Source organism: Callithrix jacchus, chromosome 6 (genome assembly GCF_049354715.1).
Source record: "Callithrix jacchus isolate 240 chromosome 6, calJac240_pri, whole genome shotgun sequence".
NCBI classification, from domain to species: Eukaryota; Metazoa; Chordata; class Mammalia; order Primates; family Cebidae; genus Callithrix; species Callithrix jacchus.
Window position 1 is genome coordinate 132,353,937 of NC_133507.1, and position 11,995 is coordinate 132,365,931.

At 35.5% G+C, this 11,995-nt stretch overlaps 1 protein-coding gene across 4 annotated transcripts in view; it reads left to right on the top strand.

The window, feature by feature from the left end:
• Positions 1-11,567, top strand: part of CPS1 (carbamoyl-phosphate synthase 1) — a 155,751-nt gene extending 144,184 nt beyond the window's left edge. For all 4 annotated transcript variants that reach the window (XM_008999418.6, XM_054257904.2, XM_035305601.3 and 1 more), the window contains 5 exons: positions 1,071-1,169; positions 7,400-7,459; positions 8,216-8,328; positions 9,452-9,581; positions 10,342-11,567. In XM_008999418.6, coding sequence (XP_008997666.4) covers positions 1,071-1,169; positions 7,400-7,459; positions 8,216-8,328; positions 9,452-9,581; positions 10,342-10,440 — 501 coding nt within the window. In that variant the 3' untranslated portion in view covers positions 10,441-11,567. The remainder of the gene's footprint in view (positions 1-1,070; positions 1,170-7,399; positions 7,460-8,215; positions 8,329-9,451; positions 9,582-10,341) is intronic.
• Positions 11,568-11,995: the final 428 nt, after the last annotated feature.

Genomic DNA, 11,995 nt, shown 5'->3' on the forward strand with positions numbered 1-11,995 from the left:
TGTTGCGTCTGTACTTATTATGGGATTGCCCGATTCTTTTCAGTAGAATTTGAGACTCACTAACTTAGCTTGACCTTATTTAAGTTAGTTGCTCAGTACTTGACTGAGCAAAATGTTCACTGTGGAGGGAAAAGCAGCAGCCACATTTACTGGTGGCTTAATAAGAGTTTTTCTTGCATAGAAAGGGTAATTCGCTTATAAAATGAATTGAGCCATCAGTGATATTTACTCTAATGGTGGTTATATACCTGTGCCAAATGATGATATGCATGGCAGAATTGACTCCTATCAGGTTTAAATATACTACTTGTTCTATAATTATGTGGGCTATTTGACTTGTACTTATATTGTAGCCCAATTATCCTAAACCTAAATGAAACTTCTGTATACTCTAACATTAGTATATATGTTAGTTTGTTTGGAATTGTTTTTCTCCCATATGGCTGTGGGTATTCAGGACTAGTAACAGGATATTTTGGTTCATTTTCTGAAAATGGTTTTTTTAAAAAAGGTTCCTTTGAGCTTTTTTCATGGAGTTATTAAATTTCTCAGAAGGCTGTCTCATAACCTCTACGAAATGACTCTAAACCAATTCAGCAGTTATGCATTTCTGTTACTGACTAGTAAATTCATGCACGGCTGCATAGTATATAAGACATGTACTTTTATTTAAACAGTAAGTCATATTAACATTCGGAAACGTACCACATTATGGACCAGAAGCTGTGATTTGTATCCACATAACTCACAGTAGAATCCAGTTATGTTGCACCATTGAGTGTTGTTGGATAGAGAAAGAATTGAGTATTCATTCATTATGCTTAATTAAAAACATAAGATACATCTGCCCTGGCAATCCTTTTAATCCCTGGATTCAGATTGTATGGTGTTTGGGCAACATTAATAAAATCTACAGAAGGAGTCTATGAGTAAAGTACTTTCCATTTGTGTGTGTGTGTGTGTGTGTGTGTGTGTGTGTGTGTGTGTGTCAATTTTAATTTTAATTTTGGTAGGAGTGGTTGACTATTCTTTGCATCCTGTATTTTAATTTTTTATTTATTCCTGAACAGGTGGCTTGCTTTGGTGAAGGTATTCATACAGCCTTCCTAAAGGCAATGCTTTCCACAGGATTTAAGATACCCCAGAAAGGCATCCTGATTGGCATCCAGGTAAGTGGTATGTGGCTGTGTGCTTGCCCGTAGTCATACATGGTAAGTGGTGAGGGGCAGGGTAGAATGTTAATTGTGGTATGGAAGAGGGGAGATTTGTTTTACATTTCAGTTTATGGCAACTTACAAGAAGAAGGGGCAGTTGTTCTCTATTTGCCTCCTTATTTTGCCTTCTGTTCCATCAGCCCAAAAATAAACTACAGACAGAAAGAAAATGTTTCTAGTGAAGGGATATTTGTTCTAAATGGGATCCAGGGTACCTTAAAAAAGGAATATCTTATTCTTTGGTTTTGTCTTTTCTATGTGTTTTACTCTTAGCTCTTCATCCTTAGTTCCTGAACATAGGAATTATGTGAGGTTGGGTCTGACTTCCTCTGTTTCTCTTTATTTTTCTCTGTCTCTTGATTTTCCTCCTTGCCAACGCATCCATGTCTGTAGTACCTACTCTTCTGTCTATAATTACCACCTGTAAACTTACATCCTCGGCCATCCCATATTTCCAAGAAGTTGCTGGATACCTTCACCTGAATATCTCAAATTCAGCATTTCTCAAACTGAAGTCATATCTGTTCTCTCCTGACCATCGCTTCTTCCTTCCTTTCATTCATTCGGTCTTTCCCATTTCAAACACTACTAAATGCCAAGGATTCAAAGATGAATACATGGATGCTATCTGATGAAGTTTCTCAACTTAATACTCCAGATTGAAAGTTTTGGAGGGGTAGTGACTTAATGGGCCTAAGAAAATCAGCTTATTTCATAGTATATTGTGTATACTGTGGAAGTTCTTGGAATATAATTCTTTGGTAAGCCTTCTAGGTCAAAGTAGGGTGAAATGAATATCTTTATGCAATGAAAAAGGCATTATCAATGTATTGACGTATGTGAAGTGTAAATCTTAAGGCAAAATGATGGGAAACTTCTATTATTGTTTGGAATGATTATTGCAAGGGTATATAAACTGTCCTACTTGTAAATTTCCTAAAAAAAATACTAGAGGCTTCCCAACTGGTCATTCAGTTTTATTTGAGATTAGTAATTATTGGGTCCTATAAAAAACAACCAATGGTCTTATATAATATCCCTGCTGTGCTTTTAATAAGCTCAAACTCTGCATGGCTACATAAAAATCAATAAAAATATAATTAGAACAGTACCAGGTATTCTCAAGCCAGTGGGTGATTATTTTAGATTCCATCTCATTAGGGTGTCTTAATATTAGCAAATTAGACTCTGGAGACTATACAGATAGTGGCTTTGTAGAAGTTTCTGCAAAGAGTAACTTGGGATTTTGCTTTATAAAGGTATCAAAAGGATGATGGTGAATAGTTAAAGCAGAGGCTAACAAGATGACTTGCAATTGTGAAGCTTAATGGCAGTTTAGAGACAAATCACACCATATGAGAGACTCATCACATTATAAATGGGTATTAAGTATTATTAAGTCCCAAGTAGGAGAATATTTGCCAACTTCCAGTTATGGCTTAAAGTTTAATGTGAGACCTGGGGGCATTCAGAGAAGACCATGCCCTTAAGTCCACATCTTCACATCTAATCATTATAGTGCTAACATTTTAAAATGCCAGTTTAAGAAGGCAGTGATGTATAAAATTGTGCCTTGTTTGGTTCTAGTGCTGCAGGGAAATGTGAAGCAAAAATTAATTTGATCCCTATGAAGTATTTGTGTAATTTTGGCATTAGTGGACAGAATTTTGCTTTGTAGGGGAAAAAAGGGTTTGTTAGGGAAAAAAATGTTTTCTTAAAGCAGTGAGATCTGTCTATTGAAATTCTACCTTTCAATGCTTTCCTTTTTAAAGAAATAATCGTTCTAGCAGCTACATGAGTTGTTGTGAAGAATTTTCTGCACATACATATTTAAAAATACATTAAAAAGTATTTAAAGAATACTTAATAAAATTACACTTAAGAAAATATTTACAGCCATGGTAAAATTGATCAGCTAATGCATAGTTTCTTCATTACTACAGGTAGCATTTTCATTCATGGTGATTTTTAAAAATGTAGTCTGATAAACTGAAAAAGCATGATAGAATATACTAAATAGAGAGCTAATAGCTATAAAACTTACTGAACTACTTCTTAGTTAGAATGGGACCAAATCTAATCTCAACTTTTTACTGCAGTTTAATAACAATTGCAGATAAAGTAATTAGGGTTTCATATTTTAGGATACATTGTACTTTTAAAAAACATTTTATTTAACATGATCCCACTTGGTCAGAGGAACTCATATAAACACTTCTGGATATATAAAGTTAAAACTGAAAATGGCACGAAAAAGAACTGCTAATAGATAAATGGGGGTTAGGGATAGTAAATCCAATGGAAGGCACCTAGCTGAGGGTGAGTTATGTTATGAAGTTCCAAAAGAACTTGTTACATGGCAGTCTTCCTAACTTAAATTTCTTTTGTCTTCCCATCCTGCTCCTTGACACATACAGACTCTCTGTTTCTGGCCTTCCAGAGTTAAATCCAATGGGTCAAAGTATCCTGGAAGTTTGAAATATTTGTAACATCAATCCTGTAACTAGGACTTAGGATAAAAGAATCAAGATGTAAATTTTGTCAAAGGATCCTTGTCAATCCATTACATGCCCCATGTCTCTTCCAAGGCATTTCTAACATAAGAAAGGCATAATACAAGTTTATATGGCAACAAAAATCATCTTCGATTTTTCTGTAATATTTCTAGCCACCTTTCTTCACATTAGGATTTATTTTTAGTTGCTGTGAGTAGGCAATCTGCCTTGTTTTGAAGTTTTCTGGGAGATCCTTTAACAATAAATGATTTACTCTAGAGTAGATCAAGAGCACTCACTGTTTTTTTCTCTGATTGGGCTATTCAGTGATGCTTGTGGAGTGGCAAGCACCAATCTGACATCTGCGCTTCAGCATTGCTCAGAAACACAAAGCAAGCATTTTATTTGAAAAGACAACTACAAGTAGCATGAATAACCTTTTATCTTTAATACAGAATCATTAGGAAGAACCATAGACTTGTCAATCCAGAGGTCCCCGTAGAATCCACAGGCATCGCATAGTATTAACTTGGTGTTCTTTTCTGTAGCGAGGAGTTGGATAAATGTGAAAATGATCATTGGAGGAAATATATATATTTTTCACCTTTAAAGGACTGTCCTCTTTATAAACATTTCCAAGAAAATAAATCAGCTTGTACTTTTCACCTTTAGTAACAAATGGTTTCTTACACAGGTATTTTCAATCAGCTTTTAAATCTGAGGCTACTCAGATGCAAGCTGACAGCTGTAATTTCTTTTTGTAGAGAGGCTGTTTTATGTGTCACAAGTGTTCAATACATGTTTGATAGAAGTTTATAATGTACCTAAGGAAGCCAACACCCAGACCAGAAGGTAGAGTGGTTCCCTGGCTGGGAACTGTCAATACTGTCATGTTGGATATTTATCTTTTCCACCTGGGGGACAACACTGAAACAGCTCCATAATGAGGTTCTGCCTGGTGTCTGCAGGTCTTAGAGGACTTGCTTATTTTTACTTTAAAATGGCAAAGAAAAAAAATTACATTCTAGTACTCCTCCCTCAACATTTTTCATTGTGACTTTAGCCAAGGTTAACACATCTTGACCTCATATTACAAAATGAGTGAATGATATAATCTTCCTATCCCCTATTTCCCCCCCGTTCCTGAACTTAACTATGCATCAAAATCACCCGGAGGGTTTGTGAAACAACAGATTGCTAGGATCCACTCCCAGAGTTCCTGATTCAATAGATCTGGGATGGGGTTCAAATTTTCCTATTTTTAATAAATTCCCAGGTAATGTTGATGCTGCTCTCCCAGGGACCACAATTTGAGAACACTCTACTTGAGCAATGGTACTTTAGAAACCTGGTTAAGAGTTATGTTAGCACTTATTATCAAGTATATTATCAGAGAATTTTTGCCAAGAGAAAGTATAAAAGATTGAGAAAAGTTGAGTGCATGATTAATGTATCAATTAGTAAGTATTAGAGATCATTACGCTAAGCCTTCTTATGTGATTTGGTACTTACTGAAGTCTCTTCTGTTTTTAGCAGAAGATCACAACGTAATGTTCTATATTAGGGGGATTTAACGACATTCAGAAGTTCATTTTTGACATTTCATGTATATTTGTTATATACCAAGGAATCTTAAAACATGAAAAAAAATTTTTATATGCTATAGAATTTAGCCCCATGTCTTTTCCAAGGTGAATCAAACTTGAATTGTCATATTCTTCTGTCTAACCCATTGCCCTGATGTCACTAAGAGTTATTCTCTAATTTTTTACTGGTTTATTTTTTTATGTCTAACCATGAGCTTCTTACATCTAAGCTCATTTCTTCCTGTTTGGTTCTAAGTGAAAATGAAAAGCCACTGTCCTAGGCATGGTTACAATTCATGTTCTATAAAACAGTCATGAATAACCCCTGAGCCTGCCTCAGCTGAAATTCATCCAGTTGCATTTATCTTTTCTATTTGCCAATAGTTTCCTCTTATAAAACAGCAGTTCTGGGATTGAGAGGGCCAGAATCTAAAAGAATTTTATATTTGAACATAGTCTTTGAGGTCATTTATTAGGATTTAGATCTGTGCTCAGAAAGCCTCTACAAGTAAATATTAGGGGGTGTTATGGGCTAAACATTATCAAAATCATGCAAGAATCACATGTTTTATTGTCACATTTCTCAGTTTATGACTCTGAAATAAAATCATCTGATTTTTTCCAGGCATCACTAATATGGTTTATAAACAGATTACAAGACATTTGCTGATGTCTTGTTATCAGCTTATGTTATCTGTTTAAAAACTTTTTACAAGGGAAACCAACAAGACTGTTCCTATTTAAAGAAGAATGTCTATTTTTAACAGTATATGATTTAAATACGCCAGCTCAGTTACTCAGACACTCATATTAATGACGTCAAGGTTAGGGTTTGATCTTTGGGTAGGTCACCTAGCTTTTTTTCTTTCATCCTGACCACTGTCTTGCAAACACTAGCTCTTGATCACAGGAATTTTCTTCAGAACTAAGGAACTCCTTATGGCAATGGGCAGGAATCCAGGAAAGGTAGGGCCTGGACACTAGACAGGTCTACCTGGGGTCCTAGGAAGGACACAGCAATGAACTATAGAAAAATATCTGAACAGTGAGATGGAGCATTAGGGAAGCCTGTGTGGAAATGAAATGCATATCAATGAGGGGGCAGTCGGTTTGGGTTATAAGTGTCATTGTGGGTAGAGGACCCCAGGCTTGGAAACTAAGATGCAATGGCAGGAATCTAGTCTTTGGGGTGGCTGAGAAAACAATTATTGTAATCATATTAACATTTATTGAGAACTCATAGGCAAGTAACTGTGCTGAACTATAATACTAAAACTTAAGTAGTGCTTACTTCTAGTTTATTGAACACTCACACTAATGTAAGACCTGTTACTATTCCTGTTTAACAGATGAGGAAACTGCATCATGGAGTCATTAAGTAAGACATTCAAGGTCACACAGTTGAATAAGGTGTGGAGCCTCAAAAAGTAGAAATACCACTACTGCCATCACTGTTTTAGAAGTGAAGGCCAAAGACGTTAACTTTCTGAATCACACACTACTAGTGAATGGTGAAAGCCAGAGTTGAAAATGCAGCTGACTTTAGAGCTCATTCTTTAACTGCAGCTTTTTATTGCCTCAGAGTAAATGCAAAAAAATGAGTTCCCAATGATTGAGTTATTGCAGGGACTTGGGCATGAGCTACTAGGAAAATGACCTAGTTATTGAAGAGTAGTACAAAATTAGAACTCAGAAATAAAAGCAGGTTGAATAGGCAAAACAGCTAGCTTGACTCAGTACTGGCTCCTAAGCCACATACCTTTTAAGTCCTCCCTGACCAGGAAAAGGATCCTTGCAGAACTGGGGCGGATCTGAACTTACAAAGACCAAGTGGATTAAACAGAGAATAAAGGGAGTGGGAACAAGGTGAAAAACAGAGATCAAGATAATGTAGGTGGAATTTCATAGATATTGGAGTGTAGCTAAGAACTCATACTCAGCATAGAAGGATAAAGGGATAAAACTTGTCATCTTTGAATATTAAGCCTCTAGCAACATGTGGCATTGCGTTTTAAGATGTTGTAAGGAAATACCATATTGCATATGACTACTAAATGAAGAGCATGTATATCTAGAAAGTGAATTTTGTGCAATTCCTTTTTAGCAATCATTCCGGCCAAGATTCCTTGGTGTGGCTGAACAGTTACACAATGAAGGTTTCAAGGTATGTTCATTAGTTTCAAGTTGTTTTCTGTCAGCATGGAATCTGTCCACAAATCAAAATATTGCAGAATATTGGGAAAGAAATAGCCCAAAATATGTCCTTTTGACATGAAAGGTTTAACTAACTTGGTAGTTTCAAAACTTAGAGTAAAATAATTAAAAAATTGGGTTTTAACTTTTAACAAAATTACTACAAATTTAATAGAAGTTGCCAGCTAAAAACTGAGGAAGTTTAGCTCAAGCACAATTGTGACAAAATTCCAATACATTTCCATATGTTTTTCCTTTTCTGTTTTCATGTGAGGTTATAGCTTCTAGCTGTGACAGTTACAGGCAAAATTTCTTTGCAGTGAATACCTCCACACAAAGCCTGGTTGAATAAAACAAAATTATTCCCAAGGCTTATCATGGGCCTGTGGCCATGGAGATTTGTTGACCTGATAACAAGGAATTATCATACGTGAATATTTGAGAAATTATTAAATTTCTAGGAAAGTATTTAATTTTTAAATTCAAATTAAATACATTATTAAAATATAAAAGCAATTAAAATTGAGGTTCTTATTTTTTTTAATCACTGCAAATATATAAAAAAAATATTTAAAGTGCCATGCCTCTGAACTCTGAGTTCAAGTCTCTATCCATGGCACTATACTACTTCTCATGTTCAGCAATTTCTTCTTTATGTTTTACATGTTCCATAAAAATAAGAAATCACTGTAATATGACAATTGATTTTTTTTCATTTTAAATGCAGCTCTTTGCCACGGAAGCCACATCAGACTGGCTCAATGCCAACAATGTCCCTGCCACCCCAGTGGCATGGCCATCTCAAGAAGGACAGAATCCCAGCCTCTCTTCCATCAGAAAGTAAGAACTAGGCATACTTCTGAAATAATTTAGAGGATTAACTTTGAGAACCAGAATATGAATATTTCACCTTACTCAATTGCAAGTCTTTTAAAACAAATTTTAAAATGGATATATTTGTGGATGATCAAAAAGCTTTACTCTCCATTACTATGGGATATATAATGTCATGTGTACATGGCGATATGAAACATATTCAAAATGCTTCTTAGTAGAGATGATTTTCTTGATGGAAACAAGTGAGAGCATTAAGAATGTAAGGCAGCACTTTATATTTCATGTCAAACTTATATTGTGTTTAGATATGTATATCAAGAATAAGATGACCAGCTATATTTCACTAAGGTTGTGCATCAGCCAGTTGAGCCAAATCAGCCAATTGAGCACTTACTACAAACATTCCTTGACCAGATTTTTATGCCTTAGACCATATCATCATTAGATTTTGTAAAACACTTTATTTCAGCAGATTGTATGAATCTTCTGGAATACCATTGAATCAACCCTTAAAGATCTATGTGGCATAATTGCATAGGGGGTAATTCTGTGCTATTTTAAGATATTGCAGCCCACAGAATGGCTGTGCCATTCTATGCAATATGTTATTTGTTAGGGTTCTTAAGTAGCCAACACATAAATTACTATCACTTTAATAAAATAATGGCATTGTGTTCAAACCTTAGCAGGCTTCCAAGGATGTAATAGCTCCTTGTTTGGGGCTGTGTAAAATGATAATTAGCACTAGTTAGGAGGTAATAAAGTTAATGCGGGAGTGGGAGCATGGGGGTGAAAGGACATTCAATGTTGGAGGAATCACCTCTTTTTAAAACATAATATCTACCAAATAACCAATTCTTAATGAGTGAACAGACAGCATTTTAAAGAGAAAACAAACATCTGTATTCCATTAGACTTGCACCAAAATTCTTTCAAGAATATAATAAAAAATTATACTCCCTATATAAGTGTAACTTAAACATCTACTTGGCAATAGAGGAGGGTAGATGGCAATCAACTTGGTAGCGCATTGACTTGAATGGTCAAGAGAGCAATTTCTGTTAATTTTTTTAAACTAACTATAAAATAGGCATTGTCATCTGTAAGTTTTTGTTTATTTTTCCAGATTGATTAGAGATGGCATCATTGACCTAGTGATTAACCTTCCCAACAACAACACTAAATTTGTCCATGATAATTATGTGATCCGGAGGACAGCTGTGGATAGTGGTATCCCTCTCCTCACTAATTTTCAGGTATAGTCTTCCTTGGATATAGACTGGATGGGAGTTTTGTTTCTTTGCCTCCCTTACGAGTGTTAATCAGTAGATGCACATCTCTCTTTCTGCCTCTTTGTAACTTTTAGAATAGAGAGGAATTTTTAATAGAATCTTAAATATAATGATGCTAACATGGTAGGTCATGGCCTAAATGGAACCATTGGCGATCAAGCAACTGAGATAATCAAAGGCCATGGATGGCTATGGCTTTCTCTACAATTATCCTTTGAATAAAAGTGACAGCATGACATGAAATAAAGATACAAACTTTTATTCCATTGTTTCTAAATGAAAGCCACCGCATAAACGCAACAGGTTAATGATAATTGAAGGTCCAAATGTAGCACAAATGCTTGTTCAATTCACAGAAAGTTATTGCGTGAGGTATATTCAGTTTCACTTGGACGTGATCCATGAAATTTATCACAGGGAGGAACAGAGTGGAGACTCATTAACTTTCCGCCTATCATATTTATTTTTTATCCTGAGTCAGTTTTAATCTCTCTGGGAGAAGAAATAAGGTTATTCATGGTGACGTCTGAGATATAAAAGAAAGTTCCCATGGTGAGGTCTGAGACACAAGAGAAAGTCTCCCTTAAATAAAAAAAAAATTATGCTTTTTATCCCATATCCCTTTGAAAACTCGGAGCAGACACTTGTGACTTTTCAGCGTTGATTCATTAAAAATTCACTTTCATCTCATGTAGGTTGCTGATTCCTACCATTATATTTTCAGGTGACCAAACTTTTTGCTGAAGCTGTGCAGAAATCTTGCAAGGTGGACTCCAAGAGTCTTTTCCACTACAGGCAGTACAGTGCTGGAAAAGCAACATAGAGATGAAGACACCCCAGCCCCATTATTAAATCAACCTGAGCCACATGTTATCCAAAGGAACTGATACTTTGTTTCCCAGAGATGAATATTGATACCTAAACTTTATTTCAGTTTACTTCCTCATGCCTTAATATCCTGTATCTTTTGCAATTAAATTGTCAGTTACTTCTTCAAAACCATACAGACCTTCCTAAGTTACTTACTCTTCATGAGGTTTCATCCATTTACTAATACCTTATTTTTGGTGGACTAGGCTTGCCTATGAGCTTATTTGCAGCTTTTTACATTTTATGGTGCTGATTAATAGTGATCAAGGTAGGAAAAGTTGCTGTTCTGTCCTCTGAATTCTTCCTATACTTTAAGATACTCTATTTGTAAAACAGTATCTGCAAACTCAGGACCCTTTAACAGGGCAGAATACTCTAAAAACTTGATAAAACGAAATATGGATTTAATTTATGAAACCATCCATCATGATGTTTGTGTATTGCTTCTTTTTTGATCCCCATTCTCACCCATTTGGCTAATCCAGGAATGTTATTATCCCTTCCCGTTATATTGAAGTTGAGAAATGTGACAGAGGTATTTAGTGTATGGATTTCTTTTTTTTCTTTTTTTTTTCTTTCTTTTTTTTGAGACGGAGTCTCACTCTGTCGCCAGGCTGGAGTGCGGTGGCGCAATCCTGGCTCACTGCTACCTCTGCCTCCTGGGTTTGAAGCGATTCTCCTGGTAAAGGAGAACTGGATTTCTTTAAAGAGCACTGGTCTGCAGTTTTATTTTCTGGACTCCATCAGCAGATGATAGACAGTGTTTATGTAGATTCATTTTTGTTATCATTGAATTTTAACTCGGGCCAAGTGAAATATTCAGGTTTTTGCCATTCACACTCTCCCCACTTTTGGAATAACTTGGAAGTCAGGTTCATTCCCTTAAAATGATGGATTCTGTTGAACTATGGGGTCCCACACAGCACTACAAATTCCACCCACTGTAAGGGCAAGGACACCGTTCCATCTACATATAAGAAAAGTCTTTTCTGAAGGGCAGACTTTGTTACTCTTAAATGTTTTCTGTTATTACAAGTACTCTAATTGTGAACTTTTAAATAAAATACTATTAAGGTATAATGCAGTTGTATCCTTGCATTTATTTATTTTACATTGATGTACAAAGATCAGTTTAGTTCTGTGATAAAACAGGGTTTTGGGCAACGATTGCATTGCTTATTTATGTTTTCCATACACACCCATATATAGGGTATGAGAAAATTTACATTACAAATGCTGAAGTTTCAGTTACATTTTTTACTTTTTTCTCATCCCTCCCTTGCTTTTAAGTCTCCTCATAACATTAATTAAGTGGTTGTATGGCTATAAACCACCTTTGATCTGGATCCTTTCTAACGTTCAACTACATACGGATTAAAGATTACCACAGATATATAATAAACTTTCAAACAAACGTCTTGCATAACTCAGAAAAGGAACTTGATCAGAGGCTGACTGGCATTGTCTGATGGAAATGGTACCAATGAGCCCATTGATGCTATATCCCC